Here is a 15349-nt window from a genome sequence, read left to right on the forward strand (position 1 = left end):
ATCTTCCTTTCCTCATACCATCCAGATCTGGACTCTTCCACATTCGTGTCTCTTTTGCATGCTGTCTCTTCCTCCCATATGCTGTTCACACATTTGGATCACTTCAAATGCTACCTTCTCCACAAACCCTTTCCTGATAATTCCCACCAAAAATCATCTTTCCCTGTATACCTATCTTCCATGACCTTCCAGTGTAACCTCCCAGAGGGAAGGTTTTAGTCATGATTTAGGTTTACCTCACCCAAGGAATGTATGACTCCTTACATAAGGTAAAACAAAGATTGCCAGCTCTACCCTTCAGGCCACAGGAAACCCAAAAACATGCAAGTCTGGAGCACAAGTGCACAACTCCAGCTTCTGACAAGTCAAACAACTGGAAAACCAGGCATACTCTCCGCACCTTGCCCATTTCTGACAGTCCCCTCTTAGCCATACTGACTCCCAATACCACAGATGAAACAGACGGTCAGTAGCTATTTTCAATCTTCTTCCTGGCTGCTGATATTTATACTGTATGTCTGATTCTTAGAGATAAGCCCATTTTTAACTCCTATTAGTAATTTTTAAGGGGTGAAGGACCATCATATTAGTTGAGTGAACAAAATACATGTCAGAAGGGCAAAAAGTGGCAACTATGTGGTACCATGACAATGGTCAGTATTGGATTTTGTGTGGGAGTACAGTTATATTTGTTCTATATAGGTCCAGAGTCCTAAAATAGAAAACAACGGCGGAGATTACAGAACTTTCTGACTTTTGTAATTGCTCAAATGCCAATGAATTTCCTTCCCTGAGATGTTCAAACTGATGCTGTACAAATCTTGCCCGAAGGTCTGAGAAGGGAGGCTGGATTGGCTGCCCTCCAGGAACCCATTTCACAGGGAGAATCTATGACCACAGTCCCTTTCCTAAATGCTTTGGCTGTACAAAGGAGCACACACTATGTATGGGCATGCTGCTTATGGGGTACATGCAACACGAGAAGAGGGTCAAGGAGGAAACGCTGAGGAATCCCATTATTAAGGATCATGAAGGATGAAGAACTGGCAGAAAAGAGGCAATCAAAACTAAGAAATGTCAGAACGTTATGTGTCACAGAGACCAACAGGAGAGGAGTTCCAAAAATTTCATTTCTAAGGCAGTGGAGTTAATGTACTACAAGATTTTTGAAGTGCCCATTGGATTTAGGGGACAACAAAGTCACCAGTTACCTTAGCCTGAAAAGTTACAACAGAATCACAGGTAGTTGGATGGAGCAGCAAGCACATGCTCATGAAATACCTCAAATATAAAGGCAGTATCTCCAAACCAAGCTGTAGTTTGGTAAGTATAAGCATTTAAAGTACACTACAATTGTTGTATCCTTTTAGGTAAATTTCTATGATTTTTTAAAATATAAACACAAAGAAAGAGAAGAAGGGAGGGAGAAAGAGGGAGAGATGAAAGGAAAGAAAAACTAAGGCTCCCAGACCACTGAAGCCTCAAAGGGGCCTGAGTTTTCAGCAGAGTGGTGTATACAAATTCAGCCTTAATTTCTTTTTAAAAAGCTGTGCATATTTTATGAATTTTTAAATGTAAAAAGGCAGCATACTACATTTGAAGTGGGTACCTCCAGTTAGACAAGGAAGACTGTACTCCAACATTCATCTTCCCACCTTTCTTAATCCTCACTAAGTTAGAAGAATAAAAATTTGCATAAGTAAAATGGAGAAGAGTGGAGATAGCAGAAGAGAAATGCAGAACACAAAACAAAAAATGCCAGAGAGCTGTTAAGTGGCCTAAAAGGTAGTAAATGATTTGGCAAAACAGAAGCTATAGGACGGGGAAGCCCACAGTAGGTAGGCAAGTCCTACCACAGAATCTGGTCGCTACGGTTTGTTGTCTTCTCCCGAACACAACAGCATTAAAAGCTAGAGCCTACAGAGGTAATCATGAAGTAATCAGGTCAGGAGTTCTGTGCTCATAAATGGGATTAGTGCCTTACAAAAGGGTTCCAGGGAGCCCATTCGCCCCTTTGCCCCTTTTTGTCTGTCTGCCACATGAAGACACAGCCGTGAGATGTCCTCCATGGATCAGAGTGAGTCCCTACCAGACAGTGTATCCCCCTGCACCTTGAACTTCCCAGACTACAAAACTGTGAGAAATAAATCCTATTTGTTTATAAATGACCAAGTCTGAGGTCTTTTGTTATAGCAACCAAATGGAGTAAGAAACCAGGAAAGACGAGAGGTAGAAGCATTAGGTATTTCAGGATATGGAGGTACACAGTAGGAAAGAAAAAACAAGAAAGGGGATTTAAATCCTTTAAAAAAAAAAAAAAAAAAAAAAAAGCAATTAGGCCTCTGGATCTCATTCCTATGGCCAGGCAGCTACCCTTCACCTTCTCTGGCAAAGGATGAAAGGAATGTGAACATGCCAGTGACATTCTCCAGTCTGAGGCCAACAGTCAGAATGTGGTTAGTCAGGTGTGAGTCAGCCCCCACCCCAAAATACAAGCAAAAGGTAGATAAATTCCCAGAAAGTGACAGAATCTACGAAGACTCCTCCATGTGGGCAGGTCCTTGCCTGATCACATTACCAGAAGTCAATCCAGACCTCAATCCCTGATCATGTGCACTTTTTAAAACTCCTTCTTAAGTATGAACAAAGAACCAAAATCACTAGATGTTTGACGAGCACCTCCAAAATGAAAGAGAAGGACAAAAACAAACAGAAGAATCCAGAATTAACAGAGACACGTGGGACTGAGGAAAGGAGCAATACAGAAATCAGTGAAGAAAGAGCTTATATTCATGAAATACAGGATGCTGTATTTTAAAAATTGAAACTTTTTTCCATAAAATTAGCACAATTTTTTAGAAATTAAAAATATGAGGACAGAAAAATAAAAGCTAACAGAAAAACTAAAAGGTATAAATTGGGGAAATGTAACAGAAAGCAGAAGAAAAAGGTAAAAAGAAGTCAGGAATAAAGGGAAAAAAATTAAAACTTATCAATGAAATAATACAAGAAATGTAAGAAAATTTCTGAGAAATAAAGATACAATTATTCTGATTGAAAGGACTCACCAGGTGCCCAGTACAGAGTGAAAAAAAATAAAATAAAAAACACACACTAAGGCCCATGATGGAAATTGAAAAGCAGATGGCACTAGATTTTTCCACTGCAAGACTGGAAGCTAGAAGGCAAAGGAGCCATGATGTCAAACAACAAATGACACCAGAAACTACTTCCAAAACTACAGCCATCCCAGGCAAATCCAATCAAGTGTGAGGAGTAAGGACACCCTGGCAGATACACAAAGAATCCAGTAGTTCCTGGAAGGTGAACATAAGAGGGAACAGAACAATAAACTCCCTGAAATGACAGGGCAGTCCCAAAAGAGGATGACAGATGGCACAGCCTTCAGGAAAGATGGGATCCAACAAAGAAAATAAAGGGACTTTGAAGGTACAAGGTCCTAGTAGAGCAAGTGATGGCTGTAAAGAAGGCTGGGGAGCCAGCAATTCAGACAAGAAGAAGAACAAGGAGCCAAGGAGCAAAAGAAAGGACAAGACGCAGGAGTACTGACTTTTGTATGTTTTTGTATGTCCTGAGAGAAGATCTGTGATCTGTCAGAGTTTGAAAGTGAATTTATGATAAATAAAGGAACAAAAACACATTAAATCCAGGAAAAAAAATATGCATTATTTTATAAAGGAAACAGAATATAGTCTCGGCAGTAAATAATCGTTACCTAATCAAAATAATAAAAAACACTGAGTATTAATTTAAATAAAAATACAACTTAAGTATACAAGAGTAGGAGTGAAATCACAAGAAGAAAGAGAAATAAGAGAACTGGCCTTATCTTCCATAGTAGGGCATTCAAAAATATACTAAACATCAGAGCATAACAGGATAAACATGTTATTAGGAAATATGGAGGTGACTACATGAGAAACAGCTAAAAAGGTTCAAAGCAGCCATCACTAGAGAACAGAAGTTGCAGTGCAGAGGGTCAGGGTACAAGCAGAGACAGACAGAAATATAGTAATATTCGGTTATTTAAATTATGTCTATATTCCATTTTGATGAAGAAAATTTTTTTCAAATACATGAATGATAGGGTGTTCAGGGTTTACAGACTTTTTCTTTAAGAAGCATAAATCCCCTAGGAAAAAATAATCTACTGGTCAAGATGTGGTATTTTTAGTTTGTTTTTGTTTGTTTGTTTGCTTGTTGTTGTTTGCAGAAATACTGAAAGGGAAGAAACAATGAGGAAGAAAGCATTGAAGAAGCAGAAAGGTGACAGGGCATCTAAAGGAGGAAGGTCTCCAAGGAGGAAGAGTTTAAGTGCATTCACATTAGCAGAGACAGAAACACAGAGTTCTTCCTCAGTGGACAGGGGTGGAGGATGGAGGAAGGGAAAATAAAGGTAGGTGAGGAAGAAACTTCTCATGGCTAGACAGTGGACATGGCCACGCAGTCTCCAGCTGGGGGTGAATTAAGGAGTAAGGAAGATCACGAATTTTTAAGAAGGCACCTTAAGAAAATGGTAAGTCCAGTCAGTTATGGAGGTGCCCACCTATAATCTCAGCAACTCAGGAGGCTGGGGAAAGAGGAACCCAAGTTTGAGACCAGCCTCAGCAACTTAGCAAGGCCCTGTCCCCTGTCTAAAAATAAAACATAAAAAGGGGTGGGGATATAGTTTAGTAATGAAATACCCCTATGTTCAATCTTCAGTTACAAAACTAAAAGTAAGTCCAATTTGATGAAGTAAATTTGATTTTCAAGCAGGACTGGACACACTCAATGTGGCATTTGTACTTAGTCATTCTCTATGCTCCAATATTTTATAAAAGGTTCCTATCATGTTTACACTAGAATTGTAAACAATTGTGTTTTCACTAGACAATGAGTCCTCAAGAATGCTCTTAGCCATTTGTAGACAACCAATACTCATCCTGGTGCTTAATGCAAAATGCCTTTTGTTGTATGAATCTATAAACATTTATTTCCAGAAATACAAATGGATATCTATTCAGATTGTCAGCAATCAACAAACACATCATGTCATATACATGTAGTACCTTAAAGTGTTTTTATATGCCAGAACAGTCATCATTCAATAACTTCACAATATACTTAAAAATAATATACACTGTCCCATCATAGATAAACCTTCCCCCCAAAATTCTGACTTACATTATATATGTCTCTTTGACTAAATATATATAAAACTAAGGATCTCTCAGGGTGATGCCCCCATCTTGGCTATCAAGACAACAGGGAAGACTACATGAATCTAAGACTCCCTCCTGGGTTCTAACTTAAAGCTCAGAAACATTCATGGTGAATGAAAAATCCATAGTTGGAGGGCTGAAGTTGTGGCTCAGAGGTAGAGCATTTGCCTAGCATGTGCAAGGCACTGGGTTTGATTCTCAGCACCAAATATAAACAAATAAAAAAAATAAAGATATTGTGTTCATATACAGCTAAAAATATTTTTAAAAATCCATAGTTTAGGGGCTGGGGTTGTGACTCAGTGGTAGAGCACTTGCCTTGCATGTGTGAGGCCCTGGGGATCAAATCACAACACCATATATAATTAAACTAATAAAATAAAGGTCTATCAACATCTAAAACAATATTTTTTTAAAAAATCCATAGTTGGAAATCAATACCTGCCTTACCTAGTAATAAACCTAAATATTGTATGACTTGAAATATCAAACTTGTTGATTTGGAACTAATTCAAAAGTTTCTGTTTATCAAGCATGACCTATTATTTGAAAATAATTTTACATTTTTTCCAAGAGGGAAAGATAGTTATTTTTCACTATTAAAAAAATGTGACTGGCTGGGGATATAGTTCAGTTGGTAGAATGCTTGCCTTGAAAGCACAAGGCCCTGGGTTCAATACTCAGCACCACAAAAAAAGAAAAAAAAAAAAAAAACAAAAAAAAAACAAAAAAAAAAAAACAAAAAAACAAAAACATGATATTAATGCTAATATTTAAATAAACCTGTTTTCCCTTCCCCTAACTTTACACTAAAAACTGATTTCCTTGAAAATTACCCTTTTCCATAAAATATTTCCAATTCATCTCAAAGAGGTTTGGGGATGGAGGAGTTAAAAAATAAATAAAAGCAAGAGTTTCATTTGCCACTTAAATGTTCTAGTTTAGAGGATTTTTAGTGCTATAATTAATATTAATATAGTAGAAACAATTAATTTGCAAAGTCTATCTTAAATGCCAGATTATGTCAGTAAATTCTATCTTCAGTTTCACAAAGTAGCAAAACAGAATTATAAGTATCTAAATGATTTCAGCTAATTAACAATTTAGAACAAAATAGAATTGGTACACCTTTCCTTATATTTCACAAAGTTCACAAAACTAAGGTGGTTCCAGTAACACTACACAAAAAAATACTAACAACTGAAATCTTCATAAAATTTGACCCTTTTATCCTTTCAAAATTGTTTCAGAATACTCCCCCAAAAATGTATCTTATGGTATAAAAAGGTGTCCTGAAAATAGAGCTTTGTTAGCTGTAACTTTAAAATCAAACAAGTTAAATCATTTTCCATTAAGTTCCTGAAGACTTCTAGTTTACAAAAGGGCATGAACATGTTTTCTAAAATACCTGATTTTGACTTCAGAATAACCTGAATAGTATGTCCATCATTGGTGACTTCACAGTCCCGGCAGACCACATAATTTGGAGAGAGGCGGACATCCAGCAGCGAGGGGTCATATCTAGCTTCTCTTGAGTTTAGGTTAATAGGAGACTGATATTCGCCATTAGCATCAGGAAACACCAAGCCCCACTCAACACCTAAGGACATAATGAAAAAATAAAAAAATCAAGAACAGGTTAAGGAAAAAAGTAAATTAATGTAGAATTAAACACGTGAAAACTAGTTAAAAACTCTCATGTTATGAAGAGGATTTTTTAAAAATTTTATACACATATATATTTTAGCTGTTGATGGACCTTTATTTTATTCATTTATTTATATGTGGTATTGAGAATCTAACCCATTGCCTCACACATGCTAGGCAAGCGCCCCAGCCTTCACAAAGAGTCTTGACTACCACAACTCTACAAATGAAATATGATGTGTGTAAATTTTTGCACTCATTATATAAATGAGCTAATATTATCAGATACACATACAAAATCCTTAACTAATGAAATATCCTATTTGTCTGCATTTGTCCACATAGATATAATAATTAATGGCTCTGGAAAATTAAAGTTATCTTAAATTAAAGTAAAGTTTTATAAAGTGATTATAAAAAAAACAACAACAAAAAAAATTTCCTGTTCAATTATGTTTAGGACTTAAGAAATACCTGTAACTTTCAACATGCTTAGTGAGAGCTAAAAACTATCACTGTCGTATCAGAAATGCATATGCAGTAAAGTGTGCGTAAAGATAGCTAGATATACATAAACGTGCTCCTTCCAAATATTTTACAATTAAAATTGTACATCCTGTGTTTCAGCATATGTAGTAAACATCAGCACTAAGACTTAGCTATTGGGAACCATACGCCTTCAGGGATAAATTTTCTGTTTAATAAAAAGTCAACCCAAGCCCACTGATTTAGTTTGAAACTTAGGACAAGTTTTATAAAGAGTTGAGCGTTGATAGTATCCGTCATGAAAAGAATACAAAGTAAGAAACTAATAGTTTCCCGGCCACCTCAAAATATTAACGCGTACCGCGGCTCTTCCTGGCTACTCTTTTGAGTACCCGCCGCCTGGCAGCAGCAGGTGCGAACAGCCGCAAGAGGGTCAAACCCCCACAGCCGCCCAGGTCGCGAACCGAGGCAGCGGGAGACCGCAGGTGGCGGGCACGCCTCCCTGGAGCGCCTGGAAAGACCTCAGAGAAACCGGAAAGCAACAGAGACTCCTGTGGGAAGGAGTGGATGTGCTCGACAGCCGCAGGGCGCAGGGCCCTGAGCTCCGCAGGACACTGACGCGCCGTCCCGTGCCAGACACCCCGACACGCGGTCTGTTACCTTCCTCGTAGCCCCACTCCACGCCCTCCTCCTCTTCCTCTTCATCCTCCTCCTTCTCTGGGAAGGCGACGGTATCTTCGATGAAGCTCAAGTCAGCCATAGGAAAGTCGCGGGTGTCTCAGCGCTCTCTCCAGAAGTGACTGCGCCTAGCCTGGATAAGCGCTCCGGGGTGCGCGTGGGAGTGTGAACGCGCGCGCTGCGGTGCTGCACCGTAGGAGTGTGAGCGCGCCGCCGTGGGCGTGGGAGCGCGGGCAAGAGAGTGCCCGAGGCGCTGGGCCGACGTGCGTACCGCCAGCGCCGAGCTTTGCTGCAACCCGCCGCGGCGCGCGTCTGCACTCCGGGTAGAGAGAGGCAGGTCCGGGAGTAAGGAACCGGCGATTTATAAACCCGGCCGGGGCGTGTTTGCACGCGAGGATCCGCCCCCTTCGCTCAATGGCCTGGGGACCCACGGAGCTAACAGCAGGAAACAGGGCTTCGGGACTACCTGGCGAAACCACAGAAGAAACACGGGCACCCCATGCTCTCCCGTGAGGTCGTCCGCACCATCTCTGGCTGCCCTTGCCCTTTTCACCCTTCCAAAGCCCCGCAAGTCTCCTAAGGTCAGCCCTCGGGACCCCACACCCCAACCTGGAACACGCGCTCTCTCCATTTATTTATCTTCATCTTTATTCCAGGAAATGCTAGAAAGAAAGAGACTTGGAGAGGAGAAAGATGGAGGGGGGAAAATTAGAACTTGCAGACCCCATAACAAAATTTAAAAAGGATTTCTCCCCCGGAATCTTTTGATTGCTCAGTATTTACTTTTTAATTCGTCCTTAGAACACAGTGAAAACGAGCGTGGAAATTTTCTGAAATAGTTGGAGTTCCTAAAAACATTTCAGGAAAAACGATTGTTTTAATGTCGAGATGTAGATATTCTTGGGGTGAAATTGTGCATAGAAAAGTATTATTTCAAAGGCAAAACTAGTGAAAGGCAATAAAGAGAGGGTACTTGCTTGTAGCTTCAGAGTCTGCTGCTACAGGCTCACCTTGCTATGTACACAGCTCCCAATCACTTAGTGAAATCGTGTAAATAATGAAATGCACACATTGCATAACAGGAACTTTCCTGATCCAAAGAGGTCACACTGTTACCTCTTCAACATGTTTAATAATTTCAGCCCCCTTTTCCAATGCCCTATTTGATAAGCCCTAAACTGGTTAACTCCACATTTTTAGAAAGATTTATGTGCATAATAGGCTCAGATTCTAGCCTTAAGTACAATTTGTTTTTTATATGCCCCATGCACACACCAGAATGTCTGTTAGTAGTTTGAATAGTCTGTTGTTCTAAATCATGCCAACCTTATGAATGCTTAATTCTTCAAAAGGATGGATATGGTTAGTTTGGGGAATGTTTGCGTTCTGTGCTCCTGTCCTCCAATGCCTACTCAGCACCTTCACTTTAATAAAAAATAAATTTTAAGTTTTATCACGAGCCTATTACAAACCCCTACAGAAAGTGGATTGGGTCTGAAAGTGGGAAGAGGAACTCAACTCAATCAATTCTACCACTATCTGGAAAGTTCAGTAAAGTGAAAACTTCTGGCCAACTTTAGCTTTGAAGATTTCAAATATTTGTGTAATTTCTCTTTCTCCTTAACGCAGAGACCCTAAAGCTGGCTCCACCGTTCATAGACCCAAACCACTCTGGAACTGAATCCACTCTCTATTCACTGTCTTCAGGTTCTTCTTCAGCAGACAGTCTCTCTCTTCTTTGCACTTTAATAGGCCTGAGATTGGCAGAAGTCTACCCTAAAGACATATAGCTATTAAAACTAGTAAGAATTACCAAAACCACTTTCCATGGAAGTTCTTCTAAAAGATTTCCTTCTTTTCCTTTACTTAAAAACTTTTTTTGCAATGTTGAACTTGTTTTGAGTTTCTTTTTAGAAATATGTTCACACATTAATCAAGTCCCACAACTAATGAAGCCCATATAAAGGAAGACCTCAGAAATAAAGTCACTTTACCACTGAACTTATTCAGCAATAATAATTTCCTTCTTTCCTCAAGCATGCAGATGTGACATTGAAATCATTGTGTAACCACCAATTACATGTAAAGTATCACATAAACATAAAGATGCTTACCAAACCAGAGGACAGCAAAATCACCAAATCAAACAACTGGGTTTACTGAGAGCAACTGGTTATGTGCATATTTACAAAGAACAGGGTGAAAGACTGAATTGTTAATATTGAATTTTGTAGCTAATAGACAATTTTGCATAAAACTGGCAATGCATTGCCATTCAAAAATGCAGTTGCCTACTAGACAAACATTTGTTGACCCATATTTGTTCTTTCTGGACTTTTCATCATCATTTATATAATGTTACTCCTGTAAGCAAGCCCAGGATACCCTGTCCAGCCACATATGAGCCACTCCACTCTGCATCCAAATATTCAATTAACAACTTTAATTGCTTTGAGACAGTGTGCTTCAGATTTCTGCTAATTAACAGCACCTTAAGACCTTCTCTCCTTAGGTCCCTGTACTATATTACCACCAAAGATGGAATTTCTATTTCTAGTTATTATAAGGTGTCTGTCACCATAGAACCTAAACACACAGATCAAAGATATAGGCCAATTCTTGGACTTACAAAATAGAACAAGCACATCTAAATCCAATATCAGAGAATCTAAAAATATCCATGCTCTATATTATGAATGTAAGTATTCCACATATCCCTTTGTATGATTTTTTAATCCTTTGTAATGTAAGATCATATGTGATCCTTTAAATTATTCTCTTATTGCTCACTTTCAGTTTTGCATAACGAAGGTCAAACTGCATCAGTGGAACAATTTCTTAGAACTAAGCCCTATATAACTAATTAGCATTATACTAAGAGACTATAAATAGAAATACCTAAAAGGGACAAACTAATCTAGATATCAGAAGAACAGAGGTACTAATAGTGATTCAAAGCAACTGATACCTACCCAGCCCTCTCCTTCCAATCTTTTCTCACCATTTCCTACCTTACCAAGGTTTTCTTCTCCCAGTAGTGAGTTTGGCCCTTGAGTAATCATAAACAATGATTACCTTCCTCTCTCTGTTTGCACCTTATGTTCTGGGAACACCTGGAGGATAGAGGAGACTTGTGCGTGTCAAATGTGTTCTATCCAGATTATAATTCATGAACTTCAACCATAATGAATGGCTGTGTTCCTTCCTGTGCACTGCTCTTCACTAGACACTAAAGGAGACCCCATACTGAATAAAACTCTTTCTACCTGCCAGGAATTCAGTTCTCTGGTTGAGTGGAAAGTGGATGTAAATAATTAACTGCAACACAAGACATGTGAAATGTGTTATATAGAGATGCAACTACTACTAAAACTAAGAAAGATGGGAAAGATCCAGAAGGGTTTCCTAGAAAAGATGGAGTTTAGGAAATGTAAAAAGGTGAGTAGAATTTGAGTTGGCAATAAATGAGTACAGAACATTCCAGGCATGAACAATGATTGTGGATCATGAAAGTGCTCAGTATGAATGCATATTCTCCTTTAAATGCCTTTTGTGATCCACCAAAATCAATTCAGACCCTATGCAAAATATTTCCCTCATTGTTCATTAGTCTGGTTTGTTGCTGTTGGTTTTGTTTGTTTTGTAGGGAAAGATCAAAATTTTCCTTGGTATAATTTCTATTTCAATTTCAAACTCTGTTCATAAGAAGACGATTCTTCCTTTTAGATTTCTTCAACAGGTTATAAATCTCCTTTTGTTTGACCTCTTCTTGGTCTTTGTCTTCAGAAACATCAGCTTCTGATCTCAGGGTTGTGTTGCTATGGTAGATTTTTTTATTATTCCTCACATTTGCTGCCCCTTCGCTGCTTGGTCATGTGACTTTCTTTGACCAATTAATTATAAGTAGAAGTAGCACGTGTCATTTTCTTGAGCAGGAAGCTTTAGAAATTTTTGTGTTTTCAGCATTTTGTTTGCCCTCTTAAAGTACCCAATAGAATAAAAGCACAATTCCTTCATCTAGAACCCTGGGATGAGAATGTTCATCAATCAAAGCCACAGCTGACTAGAAGTTGATGTGTAATGCCAGTGAGATATAAACCTTTTTGGTAAACCTCTGAGATTTGTTACAGGAGCATCACTTGGTAAAAGCTAACTGCTATAGTAGCCCATCAGGTAAAGATGAGTTGGAAGGTAATTTGTTTTTGCTCAAATTTTTTTGTGTGTGTGCATCTGTCTTTTTTCAAGCTAAATAGTCTAAAACAATGTCCTTATGTTCACCTTGCAAATTTCTTAGAAATTCTGATACTAACTAGGAGTTTCATAGCTTCCTAAGAGAGTGGGAAAGCCCTTATCCATTGAAAATCCTTGTCTCCTCTAAGGGAAAATGGGCCACATTTCTCACTACTTCTCTGACACCACCAAAGTTATGCCTGAGGCCAGTACCCACCCACTTCAGCACCAAAATGACTTGTGCTGAAGTTGGAATGTTTGAGATCATGACACCAGTGACTGATAAACGTATGATTTTAGCAAACCAAACTTTCTCTGGGAGCCTTCTCCCTTCAGAAAATTTCAAATTCCAACACCTGAGAAGCAGCTTCCTTCCTACAAGGTTTCTTGGTGCTGTCCAAATGAGGAATTTCTGTTCTTGAGTTAAAATGCAGATCTGGTGTTTAAAAAAAAAAAAAAAAAAAAAAAAAAAAAACCATCCTACTGGTTAAAGTGTCTCTTCCTAATGCTTGCATGATACACAGATTTCTAGCCCTGAAATTAAGATTATATTTTAAATACTAGTTTTCTGACCACCTTTGTTAATAGACAATGAACTTCTCAAGAGCAAGGGGTTCATGTTATTTCTCTTTGTATCCCTCTTGCAGCACAAGGTAGGCACTTAGAAATTAGTTTATGTAACCAGCCATTCAGTGATCTGATTAGCCTTTATAAATATATGAGTGCAATGAAAGTTATGGTTACTAAGGTGGAGGCTTTCTGGGTGCAATGGGGCCTCAAAAAAGGGAGTGGTCAAGTTTACTTGGTGGCTGGTGTGTCAATAGGGGCTTCATCAAGGAAGTGACATGTGAGCCGTCTTGAAAGATAAACAAGAGCTCCTTTACCCACAGAGGGGGAAGGAAGGAAGGTAAGAAGGACATTCCACTCCAAATGAAAAGCAAACAACAAAAACTTGAATGCAGCAGCCAGTGTAAATCAAACTTCTTTGTTTTAATGGTGTTAATAAAAGAGAGAAATGACAAAGTAATTTGTCTCTCTTAGTAATATTTTTAAAAAGTCTCAAAATATCTCACAACATGAAATAAATTATAAATTAAATGATATGCTTATGTGAATATACATTGTTGACAAAACAGCAATACTAAAAATGTACAGAGCCTTTTTTGACTTTCAGAGAAGATGCTATGCCCAAGTTAGACTGGCCCCTTGGCCACACCCATTTCTTAGTTTCCACAGGAACTGGAATTCTTCACTGTCCAATTGTGCAAGATGGCAAACCAAATCCCAGGGAAATAATAACCTGAGCAATGTGATCACTTCCAAAGATGGCTGCCATATTTCTTCCCTTTAATCAGAGCTGGTTTTATGAATTGTTTGATCCAATAGACTATAGCAGAGTGACCATATGCCAGTTTCAGACTGAGTCTTTGAGAGGGCTGGTCACTCCTTTGCTCTCAGAAAACAGTCATCACATAAGAAATCCTACCATCCTGAGACTGCCATGCTGTGAGAAAGTACAGACCAGCCACAGGGAGAGAAAACTCATGGAGAGACATGAGGCACATTGGTGCAAGACCTTCCACACAGTGTAGCCACCAGCTGAATGCAGCCAAGTGAGTGACTCCAGCTGACATGCTGTGAAAGAGAAAAAAGATGCCTATCTGGATCATTCCTGAGTTCCTGGTCCACAGAATCATGAGAAATAACAAACCAGTGTTTTAAACTACTATGTTTTGGTTTATTATGCAGCATAGATAACTAAAGCAATTATTATTATATACCAGATACCATGGCAAGCACTTCACAAGTGTTTCCCTTTAACTCTCACAAGAGGCTCAGTAATAGCATCCAATATTCAGAGGATCAAATGAAGACTCAGATTTATCCATTGCCATCGAGAGAAGCAGTGGGTAATCTGAGGTCCGTCTGACTGCATAGCCTGTGCTCTGAGCCTTGAGTGGGTGAAATGAACCAATGTGCTCAACTCCACCACCAGGAGAGTCTGGCTTGTGGAAACACTATCACCTATCCAAAAGCATACTCCAGCCCTAGTGCATCCTTCCTCCAGGCAAACCCTGGTATATGATGGACCAGTCTTCACAGCTAGGGTCAGAGGGGTCTAAAGAGAAAGAATAAAGGAAGTTAAGTTGGAAAAAGTACAACCAAAACTTTTTTAAAAAAATTATTAATAAGCTTTCTTTTAAAGCAATTTGTTGTTACAGAAAAATTTGAGCACAAAGTACTGAGAGCTCTCCTACACCTTCTTGCCTCACTCCAGTTTTCCCAGCTGTTAATATTAGTGCAATGCATTTGTTACGATTAATGAGACAATATTGTACATTATTGTTAACTAAAGTCCATGGCTTATATTAGGGGTCACTGTCTACAATGGATATTCTGTGTATAACTTTAAGACTCTGTTTAGATTTACAAAAGGGAATCACTGACTAGAAGTCTTTGTTGAAGAGATTTGCTCCCAAACCAACCCTCCTCTGCAAGCATACCCTAGTCCCTCTCTGCCTGCTCTGATCTTACTTTTTCCATCTCAGTCCTTCAGGTCCTGCTCATTTGAACATCACAAGATTACCTGTCCACACCTTATCTCCAATCTCAGGCTTGTCCTGCTCAGACCAGCAACCCAGTATTTAATTTCTTGATAGACTGTGATATTTTTATATTGGCAGGTAATTTATTAAATCAATACTATATATTATGTGCATAGCATGATTTCACTCATTAATTCATAAAGCATGAGAAAAGGTAATTTTTTATAGTTAAAGAAACTGAAATTCAGAGAATTAATTGACCAAAGTCACACAGCGAATAAGGGAGGAGTATAACTCTGATCAGCTCCAAAGTCAGATCTCATTCCATGGACCCTCCAAAACCTGCACCTCGGAAGCAGGTGTTAGTCACCATTATACCAAAAAGCCCATTCAAAGTGTCAGTGGTTATTCATCCATTCACATTTGCTACCAATTCTCAGCTGGACATCAATTGTGAAGTGCCTTTTTAGCAATCTAAAAGGCTACGCCTCAAAAATAAAAAGCATTCAAGATGTTTTATGTTAAATATTTCTAGAG

The 15349-nt window shown here is 38.8% G+C and overlaps 1 protein-coding gene across 1 annotated transcript in view; it reads right to left on the bottom strand.

Annotated features, from left to right (window-relative positions):
• CA8 (carbonic anhydrase 8) overlaps window positions 1–8384 on the bottom strand; it is a 98907-nt gene extending 90523 nt beyond the window's left edge. The window contains exons 1-2 of the mRNA XM_079156175.1: window positions 8019–8384; window positions 6634–6825 (exon numbers count right to left, since the gene is read on the bottom strand). Of these exons, the coding sequence (XP_079012301.1) occupies window positions 6634–6825; window positions 8019–8118 (292 nt within the window). The 5' untranslated portion in view covers window positions 8119–8384. The remainder of the gene's footprint in view (window positions 1–6633; window positions 6826–8018) is intronic.
• Window positions 8385–15349: the final 6965 nt, after the last annotated feature.

Source organism: Sciurus vulgaris (assembly GCF_902686455.1).
Source record: "Sciurus vulgaris genome assembly, chromosome: 1".
Lineage (NCBI taxonomy): Eukaryota > Metazoa > Chordata > Mammalia > Rodentia > Sciuridae > Sciurus > Sciurus vulgaris.